General features: G+C 46.8%; 1 protein-coding gene across 1 annotated transcript in view; it reads right to left on the bottom strand.

Moving 5' to 3' along the window:
- The window catches only part of DNAH9 (dynein axonemal heavy chain 9), a 524,795-nt gene that overhangs the window by 269,925 nt on the left and 230,787 nt on the right, over positions 1-24,083 (bottom strand). Inside the window, exons 39-40 of the mRNA XM_025202178.1 lie at positions 7,700-7,865; positions 979-1,081 (exon numbers count right to left, since the gene is read on the bottom strand). Of these exons, the coding sequence (XP_025057963.1) occupies positions 979-1,081; positions 7,700-7,865 (269 nt within the window). The remainder of the gene's footprint in view (positions 1-978; positions 1,082-7,699; positions 7,866-24,083) is intronic.

Below are 24,083 nucleotides of genomic sequence, written 5' to 3'. Positions count from 1 at the left end.
TATATTGCTACTGTATAACTACCATGGTCATTCTTTCATATCCCTTCTGAGTTTCTCTGTTTTTCTCATAAAACTAAGCTTGATTCCATACTTCTTGCTGGCATGATAACTGCAAACGGCTGTATACCTGATCAGGAAGTAGCAATGCCCTAGCCTCTTTGACACTCATTTGGTAAGTGCTGCCGTTCAATGCCAAGAGAAGAACATCCTCTAATAAGAGAACGCTTTTCTCAAGTTACGTAAGAAACATTGTAATTGCCACATTGACTCAGACTGAAGGTCCATAATACAAAGAATCCTGTTTTTCACAGTAGCTAACCCCAAATATATTACAGGAAGAGACAAGCAAATTCATATACATCAAATGTGGAGTACCTTGCCCCCTGTGCTAGGGCTCTGCCTCATCTGTAATAGAGGATCACTTAATCCTTAGTACAGATTTAATACCTGTTACAAAAATTTAGACTACCATATACTTTCATAATTTTTAAATTGTATGTTATGTTGTTGGTGCCAAAAATGTAGCTAACTTTTATAAAACAAGACAAAAAGGCTTGAGTGAATACAATCAGAGGGTTAAATATTTAATACTTAAAAGAACATTCTAATTAAAATAGTTTAATTTAAAATAAATTTGTAATGCCTTAGCACCTGTTCTGAAACCAGGTTTGGCTGGCTGGAAGAAGTCTTAGTCCAGCTCTAGCTCTAAACAGTAGTATGTTAAGAAATATAGAGGTGAAAGACCAAAAATGAGGGAATAAGGAACTATTCCACACTCAAGTCTGCCAATACATTGACTTAAAAATGAATTTATATTGATGTTATTGACACCAGAATATGGCCATGACTCTTTATTAAGGCTAAAGTATTAATTTCAGGGTCATAGATACTATCTTCTCCTACATATTATTTTTCAGAATACTTTGAAGATAGTCTAACGATGCTAAAACCATAATGTAATCAGCAATATGTCTCTACCTGAAGACGTGAGTTGATTGTGAAACTCCCTGCAGTAGGGTTCATACATGACACATATTGCACGTTCATGATCTCTTTCAGGGACAATTTGTTTCGGTCATACCTTTTGCAAGAAAAAAAAACAAAGAAAAGAAAAAAGAAAAAAAAATTACAGTAATTATAGTAGTACCATGCCACCTATGAACATCTGTCTGCTAAATGTGTCTGAGTGCATCTGTGACAGTTTTTCACTTACATATCTGTCAGTCCTGCTACAAAGTAGCACAGACTAATGCCAGAGCTGGCATATCAGACCAGCCTAGACCAAGGGTGGGTAAAATACATCCCATTGGCCAGATCCAGCCTGCTAGGCACTTTTATCTGGCCTGCAGCACACACCAAAGAATTGTACCCTGTCCAGCCCTTCCACATGCGAGGATGGGAGCAAGGCATCCACATATACCTATGCCCCCAACATACCCTATTGTGCCTCACTCCCGCCCTTGGGGGCGGATGGGCCAGGCCCAGCCAGCAGGCAGTTTCCAGGCAGGGCTACTGCTGAAGCCACCAGGAACCTGCTCAGATCCCTTCACATCCCATTCACTTTGGGCAGCGGGTAAGGAAGTAGCAGGGGTGGAGCTGCAGCTAGGTGGGAGAATAGAGTGTGGGGTTGACAGCAGCGCACAGCCCACACCCAGGGGTCGGCAGCAGTGCAGAGCTCGGGTGGGCATCTTGTGGGTGTGAGGGAGGGTGGGGGGTGTGGGGACCCCCTCCCACATCCCCCTATGGTGCATAACCCTGGCAGGCGGTGGCAGCAGCACCAGCAGGTGGGGGAGGAGGGCATTTGTGCATCTCTGGGCAACCCCTTTCCAGGTGAGGGGGCCTAGAACAGGATTCCCCACTTCTTGGGTGAATGTTTTAACCACTCAGGTATTGGAGCCAAAATGTGGAGACTCATTCTTCTCCATCTTACATCCTCTAGCCATAGGTTTCTGGCTAGCTATGATCTTGGGACTTAGACGCATGTACATGTCCAGAGTGGGCATAAGTACATTGCCACATACATGCCTGGCCAATACACAGTTTACTGCACACGCTTGGTCAATGCATGCACAGTTTTGCATCCATACTACAAGGGAAACATAATTGTTATCTGCATGTATTTACCAAAAATACCATTTTACATGATTAGAAAGCTGTTATTTAGATGCACAAAGGAAAACAGAATTCTACCCTAGGAAAAGGCTGGGATTATTTAGCTTGTAAAAGAGAAGACAGAGGGGATATTTTTAAAGTCGTCAAATATAGAAAGAGTTGTTATAAAGGGCCGTTCTCTATGCCCACAGGGACAGGACAAAAAGTAATGAGCTTAAAATGCTACACAGGACATTTTGGTTGAATGCAGAGGCATAGCATCGAAAAAATGTGCGCTAGAGAATCCTCCCACACCCTTCCCCGTCTTCTCCCATGCCTTCTGGCTTACAGGTACAAAAACAACAGCAAGCAGCAGCCAGTGCAAGGTGTCCTGGGAACTGTAATTCTTTAGAGCAGCAGCGGAGTTTGCTGCTGCCAGGATAAAACTTTCATCCCTTTTTCCCACCAAAGCCCATGTCCAGAGGGAAAAAAAATGCTGATTTTGGAAGCAAAAAAGAAAAAGGGGTCAATTCTCAAAAAAATTTGTGCTCTATGACACACATTGCCTGCACCAGCTGCTTCTTGTAACTGGAAGTACAGGCAGAGTGAAGCAGCCAGGAGTCCTGGAGTGAAGCACTCTCCCTCCACCCTTCTGGTGCCCCTCTCCTTAGGCAGCACCCAGGACACAGGCCCTTCACACGCACCCCACTTTACACTATTGGTTGGATATTAGGAAGAACTTTCTAACTAGGAGGGTGGTTAAATACTGGAATTAGATTACCTAGGCAGGGAGTGAAATTCCCATTACAGGAAACTTTTAAGGGCAGGTTAATCAAACATTTATCTGGGATGGCTTAGACAGCAATGTTCCTGCTTTCACCGAGGGAATGGAGTAGATGACTCTACATGTGCCTCGCAAAAGCATGCATTCAAGAACAGGAAAAAGGTAAGCCCTACAGTAACGTTTATAAATAAGGACAATAACAATTCAGTTTCCATATATAGTTATATTGATTCAATACAGGATTTGCCCTCAACAAGAAATTTTGCCCTTCTAAGAAACTATTTACAATGTTAAGTTTAGGCATCTGTATTTAGGACTTTTCTGAAACTATTTCAAAATTAGGTAGTTTAATATGGGAGATAATTGGATAGGTAGTAGCACTGCCAAGAAGAACCTGGGAGTTTGGCTGGAGTACAGACTAAAGCAGAATCAGTAATGTGAAGTTGCCACAAAAGAAGCAAATCCAATTTGGGGCTGTGTTAACAGGAGTATTATATGCAAGACATGGGATATGATAGCATCACTTTATTCAATAATGGTGAGGCATCAGCTAAAGTACTGTGTGCAGTTCTAGGTTCGGCATTTTAAGAAGGATATTGAGAAAATGGCGAGTATCAAGAGATGAGTAATAAAGATGATAAAGGTGTTAGAATAAGACCTGCATGAAAAAAGGTTGAGAGAAAAGGTCAGTAAAAAGATTAGGGGAGATATAATAGCAGCTTTCAAATATTTGAAAGACTACCATAAGGTAAAGAGAGAACAACTTTTCTCTCTTGTTGCAGAGACCAGGACATGAAGTAAGGGGGTAAACTGCAACACAGCAGATTTAGATCAAATCTCAGAAAAAAGAAAAACAAAAACAAAAACAAAAAAACCTTCCTAACCATAAAAAGTAGGAGAATGGAACAAGCTGCCCAGGGAACTTATAGAATCTCCTTCATTGGTGCCTTTCAAAAGAGTCTGGATAGGCACTTGTCTGAGGTGGTCTCGAAATAAGGTACCTGTTTGGGCAGGGGGGTGGACTGAGTGACCCTTTGCAATCTCTTCCAACTCTACATATTAATTATTCTAACTAGATGTCAACAAAATTAAACAAACAAGTATTGCCAGCTTTTGAGTACATATGTTTTGGAACAAGAGTGATTAACAGTTAGTGGACTCATCTACATGTGCGATTAATATGTGCAAATAAACTCTGGAGTTTACTGCTCCTAGGCACGCCATTTGAAAGTAAACCCGGAAGCAAAAAACTCCAGAGCATATTGCTATGGAGTTTAATCATGTGCAGCATGTTGAACCCCAGAGCAGTCTAGGCTGGTAGGCAACTTGGCAAGTGGGGCTGCCAACCCAAGGCTGCTCTGACGGGGCTCCACATGCTGCAGAAGGGGTGGCTGAGGCAGGCGGGTGCTTTAGTGTCAGGCTAGCCAGCAGGCAGCACCCTCATGCCCCAGCCAGCCCCGTCATCATCTACACATGCACTGTGATGCACAGAACAATGCTGTGTGTTAGTGTTTGACAGTGTTTGTTAGTCCAGTGACCTGATAAGGTCGCACATGTAGACTGTGACATTTTACTGTGGAGCTAATTAGTCAGTTCCAGAGTATACATCCTATGTAAACACGCCCTATGTGTGTTAACGAGTCCTCCTCTGACAAAAATAAATACATTGTGAGCATTGCCAGCACAGTAATAATATACAACAGGGGCAAAACTAGAGTCTTTTCATTCTAGGACTCTTCCTGTACTTTAGACTCGTTTTCAAACAGGAAAGGCAGGAGGTTTTAACAAGGGCAGAGCATTCATCAAGCCTGAAGGCTTAGAGGGAAATTGCAAATCTAAGGTCCACTCTACAAATTATGTTTATGCAGCGATTAATGTGTTAGTCATCTCATAAATGACAAGGGTGCTACACATGCACCCTATTTAAGGTTCCATAACATGGCAAATGAACCACAAAAATATTCTGCATATAATATAGAACATTTTTATGGCTGGTTTGTATGCCTCCTCAAAAGTAATATGCAGTTGGAGCGGACGATCTAACTGGCTGTCAGCCCCTCCTGAGGTTACGAGTCAGAAGGGGAGCCAAAGGGCTTCCTCACTGGGGTCATTAAAACTCATGTGCAGCAAGTCTAGTTGGGCTGACAGGTGCACGGTTTAAAATCCCCAGCAGAGAAGCCCTTTGGCTCCCCTGCCAGGAGTCTCTAATCCCCCGTACCCAGTAGTCCTGCCAGAGCTGCCAGGCATGAAGTTTTGATAAGCCATGGACAGACAAGGGACAGGGGCTGAAAAAACCCAGAGCTATCCCTACCAGGGCCTAAAATCAAGTAATTTTCAATCCCCAACCCAGAAAGCTCTAGGTCTTAAAACTGAACCAAGAGCTGTTCAGACCACTCCAACAATCAGCTGATTTTCATTCCTGCATGTGAGTTTGTGTGTCTTGTTTTCAACTTGCCATTGCAGGAGTAGCTTTGGCTCACTATCATGGGCTCCACCTGCACTGGCATGCAGTAATAGTGAGACTGGGATCTAATTCCTGATCCCAAAATCACATGTCTTGTCATGCACACATGGTATGACAAGAAGCGTGATTGTTGGGATTAGATTTCAGATCACATAGCACTATAAAATGAATGTAGGCCAGGAGCCTAACACTGTGCTACCAAATCTGACTGTGATGATGGAGGTGCTAAGCTTTGAAGGGAATGTTTGTTAGTTATGCAAAAGGGTGTATGGTGAGCCAGTTACATGACACCCAGGGGGGTTCTTTGGAGCATGGCCCATAGTGGCAGTTGTGTGTGTAATCTGCATATCAACTAGATGTTTGATGCAGCGTATGTTTTCTTATGCATGCAGTCATGGCTAGAAAATTATATTTAGAGATTTGCTTTTAAGAATTGCATGGCAGTTAAAGTAGATATTGTATTAAAACAGTGGTCCAAAGCAACATCAAGGGTTAATTGGTTTCTAAAAGCCTGTTTGTGACAAAGTTTCCTTCAAGGCCACTATGTCTGAAGCCAGCAGACAAACAGGCTGGGAAACTGAAGACATGGATCACACTGTTTCCTGAAAACCCATAACAAAGATTAAGGGAGTCTGCAGCACTGGCTAAGTCACAGTGACCAGCTGCAGAGCCCCTAGGATTTCTGGTTTTGGTGTACGGACCAAATTAGGAGGCTGGGCATGCCCAAAGTAAGACCAAATTAAGATGTATGCATATGATGGGTCAGCCCTCGACCTCCAAGACTGCTAACATTCAAGAAAAAAAACACAGGGTCAAAGCTCACGTACTGGCCAGGCATACCCTTCCTCTGTGAACCCTAGGACTGGTAGAAATAGAATGGGGGGGAGGGTGTGTTATTTTGTTCGCCTTGCCTACACTACTTGCACCTGCTATCACTGAATAGCAATGAAATTTGCCTATTATCAAATGAAAGAAGTCATGGTCAGTCTGAGGGTTTGGGTCTACCTGGAACAAGGTATCTGGGTCATAAATCCAGTGCCGACATGGAATGCGGTGTCAGGAAATCAGGAAAGACAGCAAATCTCACTTAAATAACTTCTTTTTTATTTATTTAATATATGCTTCATCTCTTTCCATCCCCTCTCACAGCCCACAAAGCAAGAATCCTATTCCTTGTCACTTTGCTTCTTCTCATGTATCCCTCTGTTTTTTGGGGTTTTTTTCTCTTCACAATAAGCCCCTAACTGAAACCAAGGGTTTGCAGGAATTGTCCTGATCTGGAAAGTACACTAGGGAACAAACTGCAATGAATCCCTCAACATTACCCTACAGAGGTGTTGTATACTTGCTGCTACTGGCTTCAACAATATAAGCTGTATCTTTTAGAATACTGCAACAGTTTTTTCTTCAAGTTACTCATGTCAGGAAACATTCTTTCTTGCTGATTCATAATAAAAAAAATCATACAGATCTTTTAAATTAGGGATGCAGGATCCAGTAGTAAAAATCCTACCAAACAGATAATAATCAAATACCTGGTGCTACTCTTTGACCTCTACCAGGGAGCATTTATAAGATGCAAAGGCTTCTCCATAAAAGCCTACAATTAAACAAGCTTGCAAACTGCTGTTGGATAGGAGTACCAAGAAACTACAGAATGTATGGGCATGACCGGATGAGAATGCACATGCATTTCCCTGGGGACAAATAGCAACAGCATATAGTTGTGCCACTGCTACTTGTCCCTGGGGAATGCTCCTGCATGTGCACTCTTGTACATGGCAAATTACCCTGGTGCAGTAGGGGACGCTGGGGCAAGCATCTGGGTTGGCCCCAGCAGCCTTACCTACAGTCCTGGGGGCCTCCCAGGTCTGCAGCGGTGACAATCTGGGTGCACAGAGCCTCCTGCCCGCCAGCCAGTGTGTGGCTGTGGTTGTCCAGGCTCCAGTTTTGGGAGGCACATGCTGCAGCCATGGGTGCCGCTCCCTTTGTTTTTTTAAAACCTTTTTTTTAGGGATTTCCCAATATCTAATTTTGATTCTGTGCTGCAAATATGCAGTACAGAGAACCTTTTAATGTGTGTGGGGTGTATTCTGTGGCACCTCAAAAGTCTTTGAGGAACCACAAAGTGCACGTGGCTGCTCATTTAGATGTGCTCTATATGACTAAGATTTATCCCAGTGGCTCTAACTGAAGAGGAACTCTAGTCCAAGGCATCAAGAGCATGTCTGCTGCTAAACAGTCAATTAAGCCAGGCAAAGGGTTATGGAAATAATTTGATTTCAAAAAGAAAATTCCAAACTCAATACTAGATTAACAGCAAAGAGATCATAAATAACAGTACCCAGGAAGTTACCTACCAGTGGCCATAGTCCAGGTGTTGCCTGATGAGTGTATGGGGCTGTACTGTCCCATATGTGTCTACTTCAGGCATATTCATATCATCAATGAAGTAGATGAGCTTTTTGGTGCCAGGTGGACCATAATTCTTACCAGCCTTTTTATCCAGAGGCCTCTCAAGCACAGCTGTAAGGGACCAAATGTAGAAAGTTAAAAATGCTGAGCTATACTCATCATTGATGTGAATAGTGAGGTACATAACATGCTTGTTGTAAACCAGTCACCAAGTGGTCAAGTACACTCATGGTGAAAACACAAAGGGGTTAATAGTACGTCTTAGAGACACTAGTTTAGACTGACCTTGCTTGCAATATCAAGCAGTGCCTGGAGGACACAGGTGGGATGAAACATGATTGAAAGCTGTGTTGCCCTGACCAAAGTATCTTTGGCCTGTTACACAGGAATTAAGGGTTGGACTAAATAGCCCAGAGGTAGCAAGCTGAGGAAGTCCAAACTTGTGGAATGGCTTGAACTGGCCATGATATTACCAGAGTATTTGTTACCTTCCTTCCTTTTTATATTAATAATAACAAACCTCAGGAAAGAGATGGGGATGTTTCTCCCATACAGGATGTACAGTACAGTACTTTGTCCCAGGACTCTTATTATTGGGGAAGCTTGTAACAGTGACTGAATAGGAATTGAAGAGCTAAGTAGCACAATCCAAAGCTAACTCGCACCTAAAGTGGCATAACTCTGAGATGCTCAGGGGGCATTTAGCATAAATAAATGAGCTTCAAAGTACAGTTGTGTGCATTTTAAGTCCCCTTAGTTTGGTCTATATGTAACAAGTAAATTCACCCTGAGTGGTACTAATATGAGATATGGTAATTTTTTTCAGGTTTTCTTTTTGGTGGTGGGGGGAGGGGAAGAAAAGAAAAACTGGGTTTGTTGCATGAGGCCATGAAAAAGCTAGATAAATATTTAACAGAAATCATAGCCATGTAATTGAACCAAGAATCTTTTATTTCATAAGTTATCAACTCCTTAAAAACAACTGAAGCAAACTTTATTGCATTCACTTGCTGCAAAAACAACTAACGAATTATATTCTACAGATTTTTTTCCTAATGCTTGTTTATTTTAGGAATGCATTTCCTCTTGAGAGCACATAAAAAGAGGTAATTCTTTATAATTACAGCAAATTGGAAAGAAAAAAATGGCACTGGGAATTTTAAAATGTCTGTTTGTTACAATGTATATTTAATTCACATATTATGTAGAAAAGTAAGTAAGGGAAATTTATATTTTCTTTTTTCCAGAACACCAATTACAGGCATATATGTTTTAAAATATTTTCTCTTCATTGCATTTCACGTGTCTTTCCTTCTACACTATTCAGAATTCAGATAATTTCTTGCCTTTTGGCAGTTTGCTGCACAAAATAAAGCACTAGGAAAATATGAATGCTATGAATTATGAATATTTCTTTCTTCAACAAAACCATAATAGTTGAGATTTCTGGTAGCATAAAGTGTTTCAAATATGCATTTAATTTAAATGTAATTAGTGTTTAGTTAGCATATAAAATCAGCCATTCTTGAGGTTAAACTAGCATGCAAGAGATTCATCAAAATGATATGCGATTACTGAGGATCGAATGACATACTCGTGAAAGAAGGATTTTAATTTGAACCAGTAACTCACAATAAAAATATGTTTATGCATGTGGGGCCACATGATGGACAGTCCTCATTGCCAACCATCAGTGAGGGGCAGGGCTGTATGACAGGCAGCCCTTGCAGCCAATCAGCGGCAAGGGGCAGGGACACTAGGGCCCTTTGGCCTATCAGAGGCATGGCAGGGTGGCACACCCTGCCCATGAAATGGTTGTTGGACCCTGCATTCTGCCTGCAAAATCAGTGGGCAGTCGCCTCAAATTCAGTAGGTCTAATCATAACCACCCTCAGCCTACTCCTTCCCAAACTGAAGGGTCCTAGGCTTTCTGGTCTCCCTGGTGTGCCAACTGTTCTATACTCCTAATCATCTTGGTTGCCCTTCTCTGTACCTTTTCTAATTCTACTATATATATTTTTTGAGATGCAGAGACCAGAACTGCACACAGTATTCAAGATGCAAGCACATCATAGATTTATTAAGTAGAATAATGATATTTCAATTCCCTTCTTAATGATGTTCAAAACTGATATTGATTTTTGACATGGGCTAATGATACATACTGATATATACTACTGCCAACAGTTTTCTATTTTAACATTTGAGTTCCTTCAGAACTCTCAGGTGAATGTTGCCCAATCCCAGTGACTAATCAAGCATTTAATGTACTGATTGGTACTAAAACTTCCTGTACCAGGGGAATCCCATTACTTAGAAGGGGCCTTCCTGAAAAGCCATAAACCAGTGGTATGGAACCATTGGATACAGTAGGACAGAAGAGTCATGCAAGGCTGGTCCATGGGCCGGATCAGGCCCTGGAACATGTCCCTTAGCCCCACTCAGGGCCTTGCACCACTTCCCTCAGTCCTGTGCAGCCAGAATCGGGGCCTGCAGTGCCTTCTTGGAGCCCACACTGCCTCTAGCCAGCACGTATGTACCTGGATCAGGCCTGGGCCACCTCCACCCACTGATCTAGCACATTATCCAGCCCATAAGGATCCCTACAAGTCTGGAAATGTGGCAGTAGGGGAGAATCTGTTTTCTGACTCCTGCAGGTCAGATGGTACAAGGTCATAAGCTAAGGGCTACAAACAGCATAGCAACAAGAGTAATTAGCAGGGATCTGGGTTTTCTGTTTCCCATGGAAAAATGAAGTAAACTGCAGATTTTACCTTTTACTGGAGGCAAACCTGGATTCCTCATTTTACTGGAGAAAACCACTGATTTGGCAGTTTTACAATGAGCTCCCTGCAGGCTGGCAAGAGCTGGGATCAAACGGAAGGAGGGCGATGAGACAGAGGGAGCCACGTGCATGTACATGCACATGGACCCAGGCAGCCTGGACAGCAGCTCCCACAGGTAAAGGGAGGTGGGGGGAAGAGGGGGATTAAGGCCCCCATAGGGAGGGAGGGAGCTGTGCTGGGCTGGGGATGCTGCTCAGCTGGGCATTGCATGGGGCTTGGGACCTGAGGCTGCAACATGTGGCTGCAGGGCCCCAGCAGGGAGTGGGATGAGGCCCCAGGAGGCTCATCTGGGGGGTGGGGCCAGCTCCCCACTGTGGCACACACTCCCGAGGGGGGCAGTGGGGGCCCATACCCACCAGATCTGTGCATGGGGTAGGTACGAGCTGCAGGCGTGGGCTCCCACTTTGCTGCCTTACCCCGGGGCCTCTGCAGCCCAGTGGGTGTGACCTGGCACGGCAGGGAACAGCAGGGCTGCATAAAGAAGCTGCTCATTGCTGCAAGCTCTGCACTGCCCTGGTGACGCACCTCCTGCATGTGGCTGCAGTGAGGGCAGCGGCGCAGGGGTTGCACCCCTCAAGTCGCGTCTGCAGGGGCTGCATCACCAGGGAAGCACTGAGCTCACAGTGGTGAGCAGCTTCTCCATGAGGCCCTACTGTTCCCTGTTTTTATTAGAGATTTTGTGATTTTGTATCAGGGAAAACCAGGATCCCTGGTAATTAGGTAATGGGGAGCCCCTGCCACAAAGGCAAAGAAAGTTGTTTGTGGAAGGGACAGAACCGAGAGAGAGACAAGCTGTGCTCCAGGGCAGAGGAAAGCATTCTGGCCCAGGCTGTGCTCATGGAAAGAGTTCCCAGTGGCACTGTGAGAGTTGTGACTGAGGAGAACGTGGGGAGTGAGCATACAGGAGAGAGTTTATGTTTGTTGCTAATTTGGGGCCAAAAACCCAGCAGACATGGATGGCTATAAGGAGAGAAAGGAGACTGTAGCAGATACTCTTAAGAGGTGCACAGTCTATTTTGAGTTTGAGTATAGGTTTGAGTATACCAGGGAGCAGTCAGGCCCTAGAGAAGCTAATTGGGCTGCCAGGCCTGGGGAAGCTGAAAATGGCTTATCAGGCCCTCAGGTGAACCAAACTAAGGGGCAAATAGCCCAGAGGACTAAACAGAGAGGCAAGGAACCCTGTAGAAACTGAATTTAGCCCAGGCAGAGGAGCCCTGTGATGAGCATGGCAGAAAAAAGCACGAGGTTCCACTCCAGTGATGTGAGGGTTGCCTCCCAAACCAAAGACCAAAAACAAAGGCATGGCAGAAGAGGTAGGGAGGTTGTTAGTAATCTGGAGGGCCCAAGCAAGCCCCAACTGGCTCCCCTGGGGCATCAATGATGTAACAGAGCAGGAGGCCTGTCACATGTCTGCTGTCACTTCAATGTGATCCAACCCTTCAGAACTATTTGCTAAGAATGTATCTGATGTGGGGATTCTACCAATATCTCCTATAGTAAAAAACAAATTAAAATAATTAATTTAGCTTCTCTACCCTCTCATCATCATCCCTGAGTACACCTTTTTACATCTAATGATCCCACCAATTCGCTAGCTGACTTCCTACCTACTGATTCATTTAAAGAAGTTGTTATTAACTTTAACACCCTTTTTGAAATGGTTCTCAAACTCTGTTTTCCCCTACCTTATTATGTACACTTTGACACTGGCCTAATGGAGCTTGTGGGCTCTCCTGTTTCCCTCATTTTGACACACCCTTCATTCTTTGGTGCCATTTTGCCTTTCAAAACCTTAACATTGCTATTAAACCATGAAGGGGTTTTGCTGAATGTTCTGGTGCCCTTTTTGATTTGTTGTATTCACTTTTCTTAAGCCTCTATAATAACATATTTTTAAACAGCTTTGAGGCTGTTTGCAAGTTTTTTGCATTTTTGAGAGCTCGTTTGGCCCAATGGTATTAACAAATTTATCATGGCTTGTGAATGCCAGCAGAAAAACAACGTGACCAGGCACCTTAGACAGCTGTCACACAGGGACAACAGAAACTTTTGATTGCTGCTGCTGTCATGATTGCATGGCTGTGGAAAAAGCCAGTTTCTTTCACCCTCGCCATCCCCACTGGCACTCAGGGAGCTGACCCTGTCACCCTGCCACTGGTGGATGCAATACTACGTTTGCTATATTGTTCTTTCAGATCTGGACTCACCAACTCCACTTAGTACAGATATCAGAATTGTATTTGGAATTAGTATGTGAAATTCCAGAGTGGAATTTGTAATTTGTAGTTGGAGAGGCCAATGAGGGGCCATGCTCTTCTTGATCTGCTGCTCACAAACAGGGAAAAAATGGTGTGGAATGTAGCAGTGGATGGCAACTTGGGCAGCAGTGACCATGAAATGACTGCATTCAGGATCCTGAAGACAGAAAGGAGAGCAGCAAAATAAAGAACCTGGACTTCAGAAAAGCAGACTGACTCACCCAAGGAATTGATGGACAGGATTCCCTGGGAGGCCAGTCTGAGGGGAAAGGCATCCAGGAGAGCTGGCTGTACTTTAAAGAAACCTTACTGAGGGGGCAGGAACAAACGAACCCAATGCGCAGGAAGAAGAGCAAGTACGGCACAAGACAAACTTGGCTTGGCAGGGAATTCTTCAGTGAGCTAAAACACAAAAAGGAAGCTTACAAGTGGAAACTTAGACAAACAAATCAGGAGAAGTATATAAGGACTGCTTGGGCATGCAGAGATGAAATCAGGAAGGACAAAGCACAATTGGCCTTGCAGCTAGCAAGGGACATAAAGGGTAACAAGAAGCATCTATAGAAGTATGTCAGCAACAAGAGAAAGATCAGGGAAAGTGTGGGTCCCTTACTGAATGGGGGAGGCAACTTAGTGACAGATGAAGTACTTGATTCCTTTTTCACCTAATTCTTCACGGGCAAGGCCACCTTCCAGACTACTGTACCTGGCAGCACAGTCTAGAGAGGAGGTAAACAGCTAACAATGGCAAGTCCATGGGGCTGGACACGATGCACCCGAGGTGCTTAGGGAGTGGATGATGTGACTGCAGAGCTGCTGGTCATTATCTTTGAAAACTCAGGGCAGTTGGGAGAAGTCCCAGATGACTGGAAAAGGGCAAATATAGTACCCATCTTTAAGAAAGGGAAGAAGGAGGATCCAAGGAACTACAGACTTGTCAGCCTCACCTCAGTCCCTGGAAAAATCATGGGGCAGGTCCTCAAGCAATCCATTTCTAAGCACTTGGAGGAGAAGAAGGTGATTAGGAACAGTCAGCATGTATTTACCAAGGACAAATCATGCCAGACCAACTTGATGGCCTTCTATGATGAAAGGACTGTTTCTCTGGATGGAGGAAGAGATGTGAATGTGATATACCTTGACTTTAGCAAGGTCCTTGATATGGTCTCCCTCAACATTCTCTTAAGTAAGCTAAGGAAGTACAGGTTGAATGAATGAACTCTAAGGTGGATAGAAAACTGGCTGTATCGTTGGGCTCAAAGGGGTAGTCAATGGCTCGATGCCTAGTTGGCAGCCAATTTCAAGTGGAGTGCCCAAGGGATCGGTCCTGGGGCCAGTTTTGTTCGATATCTTTAACAACGATTTGAAAGATGGGATGGAGTGCACCCTCAGTAAGTTTGTGCAAGGCACCAAACTGTGGAGAGTAGTAGATATGCTGGAAGGTAGGCCTGGGTTCAGAATGACCTCACCAAATTGGAAGACTGGACCAAAAGAAATGTCATGTAGTTCCAACATGGACAAGTGCAAATTATTCACTTAGGACAGAACAATCCCATGCATCGATACAATCTGAGGACCAACTGGCTATGTACCAGCTCTGGAGAAAAGGACTTGGGGTTACAGTGGACAATAATAGGAGCCAGTGTGCCCTTGTTGCAAAGAATGGCATACTGGGCTGCACATGTAGGATTATTGCCAACAGACTGAGGGAAGTGATTCTTCCCCTCTATTCAGCACTAGTGAACTACATCTGGATTGTGTCCAATTTTGGACCACCCACTACAGAAAGGATGTGGACAAATTGGAAAGAACAGTTGATGGCAATGAAAATTATTAAGGGGCTGGGACATATGACTTCTGAGGAGAGTCTGAGGGAACTAGGCTTATTTAGTGGAGAAGAGAAGACTGAGAGGGGATTTAATAGCAGTCTTTAGCTACCTGAAGGGTGTTTACAAAGAGGACGGAGCTAGATTGTTCTCGGTGGTGGCAGGTGACAGGACAAGGAGCAATGGTCTCAAGTTGCAACACGAGAAGTTTAGGTTAGATATTAGGAAAAAAATCTCTCACAAGGAGGGTAGTAGAGCACTGCAACAGGCTAACCAGCAAGGTTGTGGGCTCTCTATCCTTGGAGGTTTTTAAGGCCTGGGTAGACAAAGCCTTGGGACGGATGATATAGTTGGTATGGTCCTGCGAGCACATGTGTGCACCAGTGCACGTGTGCCCTCAGCTCCCCCGACCCCACCAAGCAGAGCAGCGAGGAGTGAGGAGCCAGCAGCAGCAAAAAGGTAAGCTGGGCAGGGTGAGGGAAGGAAGAGCCGAGCCAGGCCAACTTTAGGGAACTGGGAAGCGGTTTTGTTCCCCTCCCATCCCCACTTAGATGCGCTGGGCGGGAGCCATGCTCCGGAGCCAGGCAAACAGGTGTGCTCTTCAAGGGGCACCGGAGTTTGCACAGGAGTTCACACAGGAGGAAGAGCAGGAGGGGCCTGAGACTCCATGCATCAGAGTCAGCGGCTTTGGACAGTCAGCAGAGCTGTCAGGTGAGTGCACATGAGGGTCTTTAATGGGGGTGGTGACTCAGAGTGCAGCCAGGGACCCTGCCCTGATGCTTCCCCCTGCCCAGGGCTCCACTGAAGCCTCCACCCAGATGAAGCCATTGGGTGGGTCAGTGGCACCCAGACCTCCTGCCTGCAGGGGGTGCCTGGTGGGCCCTTGAGGGCCCAGGGGTAGCGGGAGGGCTGGGACTCCTTTCACCTGTCTCACATGTGCCCAGATTGAGGCCCTGGAGAGGCAGGTGAGGGAACTCAAGGCAGAGGTGAGCAGGCTGCAGGGTATCAGGGCAATTGAGGAGGAGATTGATGGATTCACACACCTGGAGGGAGTTGATGCAGCTGGATGGCAGACAGTCATCTCAGGGGATAGACATCGCAAGGCCAGGGCGACTCCCTCAGTGCAGCTGGAGAACAGATACAAGGCCCTGGCATCGCTGGCAGAGTGCGCAGCAGTGGAGGCCACTGCCATAGGCACTACCAAGCACTGCTACTAAGAGAGAGCTGTGCAGCCGGAGGAGAAGACATTGGGTCATCGTGGTGGGTGACTCCCTCCTGAGAGAAAAAGAGGGAGCCATCTGCCACCCGGATCCCTCAGTATGGGAGATATGCTGCCTGCCTGGAGCCCAGATTAGAGATGTCACAACAAGGATTCCAGACCTGATTAGACCCTCCAACTACTATCCTATGGTTCTCATCCATGTGGGAACGAATGACGCAGCACGGAGTAGTCCAGGTGGGGTCATGAGTGACTACATGGTGCTGGAAGCCAGGCTCAGAGGAGCAGGGGCATAGGAGGTCTTCTCATCCATCCTACCAGTCAGCAGTCGAGGACAACACCACAGCAATTGCATTAGAGAGGTCAACTCACAGCTTTGGAGCTGGTGCCACTGTGTGGGGTTTGGATTCCTTGACAACTACCTGCACTTCCAGGATAAGGCCTTGTTTGGATGAGATGGGCTACATCTCTCTCCAAGAGGTAAGAGTCTTTTCTCTTACAGGTTGGTTGATCTCCTATGCCAGGCTTTAAACTAGGTTCATCAGGGGACAGGGATGTTGACAGGGAGAGGCCAGGAACAATGAACCTCAAGCCAGGTGCTGGAACAGTCCAGGTTCCACCAAGGGCTCTGCTAAGCATCAGAATGGGGAAGTAGCAACAGAACCTATTGTGGGGCTTAGATGCCTCTATACTAAAGGTAGGAGCATGGGGAACAAGCAGGAGGAACTTGCACTTCTGCTTGTTAATAAAGAATTCGATCTGGTTGGGCTAACAGAAACTTGGTGGGATCCTACCCATGCCTGGGCAGTGGACATTGAAGGCTACAGGCCTTAAGGATCCCCTGAGAAGCCAATCTGATGGGGAGAGGAGTCCCAGACAGCTGGCTATACTGTAAAGAGTGCAGGAAGAAACCATTCCAATGTGTCAGAAGACAAGCAAGGTATGTCAGAAGGCCAGCTTGGCTTAGCAGGGAACTCTTCAGTAAACTAAATCACGAAAGGGAAGCTTATAAGAAGTGGAAACTTGGACAAATAACTAGGAACGAATATAAGAGCATTGCTTGGGCATGCAGGGCAGATGTCAGAAAGGTCAAAGAGCAATTGGAGCTGCAGCTAGCCAGGGATATAAAGGGTAGCAAGAAAGGTCTCTACAAGTATGTTGGTAGGAAGGGGAGGATTAGGAGAAGTGTGGGTCCCTTACTGAATGGGGAAGGTAACCATGTGACAAAAGACACAGAAAAGGCTGAAGTGCTCCATGCCTTTTTTGCCTCAGTCTTCACAGGCAAGGTCAGCTCCCAGACTACTGCAGCAGACACCACAGTTTGGGGAGGAGGTGAGCAGCCAACAGTGGTGAAAAAACAGATTAGGGACTATTTAGAAAAGTTGGACATACATAAGTCCATGGGGCCAGATGGGATGAACCCAAGGGCTCACCTCTGTTGATAACCATAGATTTTCAGAGATGATGGCCAGTAGCTCTGCAATCACATACTTGGCAGAGCTACTGGCCATCATCTCTGAAAATCCATGGCTATCAGAAGAGGTCCCGGATGACTGGAAGAGGGCAAACATAGTGCCCATATTTAAAAGGGAAAAAAGGAAAATCCAGGGAACTACAGACCTGTCAGCCTCACCTCTATCCCTGGAAAAATCATGGAGCAGATCCTCATGGAATCCATTTCTAAGCACTTGCAGGAGAAAAAGGTGATTAGGAACAGTCAGCATGGATTCACCAAGGACAAGTCATGCCTGACCAACTTGATTGTCTTCTATGACAAGGTGACTGGCTCTGTGTATTAGGGATGTGCAAAGCTTCGGTCACCGATTCGATTTGGAGAAGATTCGGCTCAATTTGGAGGCTGAATCACCGAATCTGAATTGAATCAGGAGGGGGTGGGGGAAACCCTCTGAATTCATTTGGAGCCTCTGAATCGATTCAGAAAAGATTTGGAAAAAGCCCCTGTCCCCATGAAGTAGGCGTAGGCCACCCTGGAGCAGGGGGTGAAAGCCGCAGACAAAGGGGGGCACATTCCAAAGGCAAGCAAGGTTGCCCAGAGCATTGGGGACATGCTTGCTCTGGGTGGCCAGCCCTTCTCCTTAGTTGAGCGACCAGGGTTCAGGCTTCTCATGGTGCTCGTGACTCCATCCTACATAGTGTCCACATGCACCACCTTTAGCAGGACGGTGATGCCCTCCTTGTATGAGGCATGCAGGGAGTAGTTGAGGGAGGAGCTGCACAAGGCAGGGCCACAGGTAGCCTTGCTCTTCACCTTGGACATTTGAAGCAGCCAGGATGGAGATCATACCTACCTCTCCTTCACAGGGCACTGGTACAATCAGTCAGGCCATCCGTGGGCTTTCCTTCAAGCCAAGATAATGTAAGAGTCCTTCACGACAAGGGAGATCTTGGTGGCCATGAATTGCATGGTGCAGGGTCTTGTTGGACAGGGCAAGCTCACCTGTGGGTTCATGGTCACCGACAACAGGGCTGATATGGTCAAGGCTGTCTGTGATGCCAACTGTCTTTCCATCGGTTGTGTGACACACAGGCTGCACCTCATAGTCAGGGATGCCTTGGAGGGGGACAGGGCTGCTGGTGATGGTGCCATCACTACTACCCAGGTGATTTCCAAATGCAGGAAGGTGGCGAGCTACTTCCACTGCAGCATCAAGGGGGATAAGGTGCTGCAGGAGAAATAGGCAGAGCTGAGCATCCCACTGCACAAAATCATGCAGGATGTGGAGACTCAGTGGAACGCCACATACCTGATGCTGGAAAGCCTGGTGGAACAACAGAAGGCCATCCATGAGATGGCCTTGCTCAGGGAGATTGGGATCAGCGGCCCCCTTAACAAAGCAGGGTGCCCTCAGCACTGGTGATGCCCTCCTTAGCCACGAGATCCCTGTAGTGAGGGAACCTGAGAACCAAATGGAGAAGTTCCAGGGGATCAGTGTTTCTGGCTGCGGCAAGCTGCTGTCACCAGACATGCAGGCACTGGTGAGGCAGCTGGAAGGAGGGCATCAGGAAACGGCTGGATCCATTGCGGTCCAGTACAGTCCACATGCTGGTGTGCACATGCGACCTGAGGGTGAAGGGGAGCATGCGCACTGGCAGCACCAAAACCTTCGATCACTGGACGGAGGTACTGGTGAACAGAGGGCGGCAGAAGGGCAGAGGCAAGGGGATGTGGAAGAGGGGGATCCACTTTCCTGTGCCAGAACTCACCGCCAGCACCAGCCAGTCGCCGCTGCCAATGTGGGACAAGGGCATGGCTTCAGTGTTGGGGTCCAGACGCACCAGACCCCAGCCTTGGGCAGGTAGCCTGGGTGCAATGAGGCATGGTGCAGCCCAGCAACTACAGGCAGCTGGTGTCAGCTGCTCCCAGGGCTGGGGTGAGTGCCATGCCCCATGCTGCCTGGGACTCCGCTTGTTCATGCTCACCCCAGCTCGTGCCAGAACAGCTGTGGGAGCATCTGACACCAGCAGCCTGCACCAGGGCACAGTGGCTGCCCAGTGTCAGCCACTCCTGGGGCTAATCCAGCATGGGAAGGGTTGAGTGGGGCAGAGCCCTGGGGGGTTGGGGCACAGTGCAGCCCAGCTGCTAGGGGCAGCTGGTGATGGCTGCTCCCAGAGCGGGGGTGAGTGCCTCACTCCCTCCCTTCCTCCTTCCATCACCACCATGGGAACCTATCCCTATTTGTTATATTATAAAGTGGGTTTGCTTTATGCAAATTCGATTTGTGCACCGTTCTCTGGGAACGCATGTATCACATAAATTGAGAGAAACCTGTATGGGCTGGATGAATGGACTGTAAGGTGGATAGGAAACTGGCTCGAGCATCGGGCTCAAAGGGTAATAACCAATGGTTCGATGTCTAGTGGGCAGCCAGTATCAAGTGGAGTGCCCCAGGGGTCAGTCCTGGGGCAGGTTTTGTTCAGTATCTTCACCAAAGACCAGGAAGATGGCATAGAGTGCACCCTCAGCAAGTTTGCAGATGACACCAAGCTGAGAGGAAGGAAGGGGCAGGAGTAGTAGATACGCTGAAGGGTAGGGCTAAGATTCAGAGTGACCTAGACAGACTGGAAAAATAGACTAAAAGAAATCTCATGAGGTTCAACAATTACAAGTGCAAAGTCCTGCACTTAGGACAGAAAAATCCCATGCACTGGTACAGGCTTGGGCCTGGCTGGCTGGACAGAAGCTCTGCAGTGAAGGACCTGGGGGTTACAGAGGACAATAAGCCAAAAAGAGGCAGCAGTGTGCCCTTGTTGCCAAAAAGGCTAATGGCATACTGGACTGCAATAGTAGGTGTGTTGCTAATAGGTCAAGGGATGTGATGCTTCCCCTCTACCCAGCACTGGTGAGGCCACATCTGGAGTACCGTGTTCAGCTCTTGGTCTCCCATTACAGAAATGATATGGACAAATTGGATAAAGTCCAGCAAAGGGCAACAAAAATGGTGAGGGGGCTGGGGCACTTGACTTATGAGAACAGGCTGAGGGAACTGGGCTTATTTAGTCTAGAGAAGGGAAGACTAAGGTGGGATTTAATAGCAGCCTTCAACTACTTGAAGGGGGGTACAAAAGAGGATGGAGCTAGACTGTTCTCAGTGGTGACCAATGACAGAACAAGGAGCAACACTTTCAAGGTGCAGCAAGGGAAGTTTAGGTTCGATATTAGAAATAATTTTCTTGCTAGGAGGGTAGTAAAGTACGGGAACAGGTTACCCAAACAGGTCGTGGAATCCCCATTCTTGGAGGTTTTCAAGACCTGGCTAGACAAAGCTTTGGCTAGGATAATCTAGTTGGGGATGGTTCTGCTTTGAGCAGGGTTTGGACTAGATGACCTCTTGAGGTCCCTTCCACCTCTAATTTTCTATGACTCTAGAACTACAGTTTTTTGGCATGCACAGAATGCAGTTCAGCTTTGCCAGTGCATGCCCATGCAGTTTACTCTGGCTGGGCTACATGGGAAAGTAGAATAGCCTACATAATGCCACATAAACCCCCAAGTTTTAGTAACAAAAAACTACAACTAGCAGCTTCTAGACACTGGAGAAAGAGAGTCCCTCCCATCTTAGCCCATTAGGCTAGTACAGCAATTTTCAAGTAGGGTGCCATGTTACCCTAGGGTACTTGAGATCCTGTCAAGGGTGCTGTGGGGAGCCACTCAATATTAACTCTGCTAGGTGTTCACACGATTCACAAGATAAATCCAGCCATTTCAAATAGATGTAAAACATTCTGACCACCTGTGGTCTTTCTGAGTTCTTTGAAACAGAAGAACTGCACTATTATTTTTCTCTGGTAAAACTTGAGTGAAAACGAAGAGCCTACATTTTCTAAAGAGTGCCTTGAGACTACCAAGGGGTGCCTTGAGTTTTAAAAGGTTGAGAATCAATGGCCCAATGGTTAGAAATCTTATCCAGGAAGCATAAAACCTGCAGCTTCCTGCCCAGCCCCTGGTCTATCCTCCCAGAGTCTCACCCTGCTTCCTTTCTGCCATGCCTTGATGTTAAAAGCTGATGAGTGAAGACTGCCCTCAGAGGCTGGTAAAGCCTAAGGTGCTCTCTCTCTCTCTCTCTCTCTCTCTCTCTCTCAGTACTCATTTCCTTGGGCCCTACGTGCCTTAAGGGCTAAATTAGTGGCCTCCTTCCACACCTACGGCCATGCCCATGCCTTGCAGATGTTACTCTATCCACAGTTCAGTCCTTGCGTAGAGACCTCCAATCCACCCTTATCAGCCAAACTCAGTCCTCTGGTATAAAGCTTAAATCATAACATTAAGTCACTACTTTACAACTATAAACTCACTCAGCTCTGAACTGTTGCCTCACTAGAGACCATTGTCTCTCCTTATGTCTCTCCTGGCAGCTCCAGGGAGCACTCAGGAGCTCCTTTCCCTGCAGCTGACAGGGCTAAACTGTCTGCTCTGGCTTAGACTCTGGGTTTATAGGCCTCAAAGCAACACCACTTTTCTATGTGCCTTCCGCCAGCTCTGGACAGGGGGGGGTTCCTTGTTCATTAAAGGCTAGGCTGCACTCAGACAGCTGTGCCCAGCTTAGTCTGCTGTATCCTCTTAAGGTGGCAGGAGCCCCCTGGCTCCCTGTTACAGGCCCCTTTCTTCCCCCTCCATTATACCTGAGTAATAGGGTTTGGATCCCCTGTTATAGCCATATTCAAAAGGCGGGCTGTAAAGGGGCCTGGGCAATGCCTGTCCTGGAGTCTACTTGTTAGAGAACTGTGCTAGGAAGCAAGCGATGAAAGCTAGGAAGCAAGTGATAAAACTTTTAAAGTGAGGATGGCCTAGCGCCTCTGTCTCTAATTTCTGAGCAAGTCTGTTAGCTACTGGGCTAAAAAGTAAGAATGCCTTCTTCCTCCTTCACTTTGCTTCCAGCAGGTATACACACAAGGCAACTTAATTTTGCCAAAGGGGAAATAGAATCTCAAACTGTGTGCAAATATGGAAAAATTCCAGTTGTAGGCCTGTGTAACTGCAATATATGATTTAGCCCAGAGTGAATAAAAGGTTTTCTGGTTTCTTCTCAAAAGTGTGTTAATTCAAATTTATAGCAGTGGGACCAGAAGATTACTGGAAGCTACAACTCATATGCATGATGCACACCCTATAATGGGAGACTTCTAGCCCCATTATGGATAAGGGCAGAGAGGGGGAATCTGTGCCGTTAAGGCAGCAAGCACAAACTAGGCCATGCCCCTTTCCTATCTATATAAGCACAACAGCCAAAATAGCTTGTCAGCTGGCCTCAGGGCAGCCAGGTGGTAGGAGGCTGAGCCTGGGTAAGGAACTGGAGTGAGGAGCCTAGTAGCAAGCAGTCTGAGCTGCAGCAAGGAGCTAGTTAGCACCCAAGCCTGGAGAGAGGCTGGAAGAGACACTGTCAGATACAGGGAATAAAAGGGGCTGTGCTATGCAGGATGAATCCTGGGAAAGACTGCTAAGGGCAACAGCCCTGCAAGTGTAGATGATCTTCTTTTGAGACTGTGGTTTGGTTTATGTGTTGAGAGCTTTTGATAGACTTCTTGACTCAAAAAAAGTTATGAAAGACTTTAGACTTTAGAGTGTTAAATGCCAAGAGCTACGGGAAGCTGTAGCAGGGACTCTATTATACTCAAGGGCTTTGCCAGGGGAGGGCAATAGTGGACTACTTGTATAACAGGCCAGAGGCCCAGAGAAAGGCTCTCTTTGAAGATTAGGCCAGGGTACTTGTGATGTGACAGGGGGATTGTGTTCTAGTCTGGACTGAGGGTTTACATTAACTTCTGTCAAGGTGAGTCAAGCAACGCACTAGATATTTGGGTGCTCAGAGATGAAGACAGGCTGTGGTGACCCTTAAAGGACAGGACTGAATCCTAGGGTCTGATCGCGTGAACTGTCACATACCCACCAATGTAGGATGATTTGGTGGCAGCAGCAGCAGACAGAGGCTTAACTGTCAAGTGTGGTTCCCTGGACAAGAATTTCCTGTGGGAAGTAGGGGGTGAGTGATGAGGATGTGACGTGCCAGAAAGTAAGGGGAGGAGAGGGGAAGGAGAATGGACAATTCTCTCATGTGCTCTGTGGACTCAAATATCCAAATGGCTCCTGCCGTGTCCCTGCCCCTGGCTCCTATAGACAGGCAGCAGTGTCTAGGGTGGGAAGCACCATTTTGGCACCCTTTCTAAGTTGGTGCCTGGAGCTGTGCCCCCTCCCCCTCAGTTACACTACTGACACCAGGGAGTTTTTTGAATCGCCAAAACAGATAATATTCCCCCTAGAACATAAACCCACTTTATTATGCCTCTGGTTGCAGGAAAGGAAGGGGGAACCCACCCATCTCTGCCACTGTTTCCAGGTGACCCAGAGGCCAAGGCTGCTCCTGACCCACTCCAGTTGTGAACTGCAGGAAGTGGCTGCAAGGGGTGCCAGGCTCGTCTGGGGACAGTGGCAGTGATGAGCAGGTCCCACGTTCTTGCATCTGCTCTTGAGTCAGTGGGCTGCACCCAAGGTGCTGGCAGGGAGCAGGTGCAGGAATAGGAGACCCATCCATTACTACTGCTGCCAAAGCTAAATCTGGCACTTCCCCACACTATGCCCACATAACTTATGGCTGGAGAGGGGCAGGAGTGGCCCTGGGGTTTTCCCACTCCTGGGTCAACTAGGGAAGGCAGCAGTGGCAGGT

Source organism: Alligator sinensis, unplaced genomic scaffold (genome assembly GCF_000455745.1).
Source record: "Alligator sinensis unplaced genomic scaffold, ASM45574v1 scaffold77_2, whole genome shotgun sequence".
NCBI lineage: Eukaryota > Metazoa > Chordata > Crocodylia > Alligatoridae > Alligator > Alligator sinensis.
Note: the sequence above shows the minus strand (reverse complement) of the source record. Positions and strands in the feature narration are given on the sequence as shown.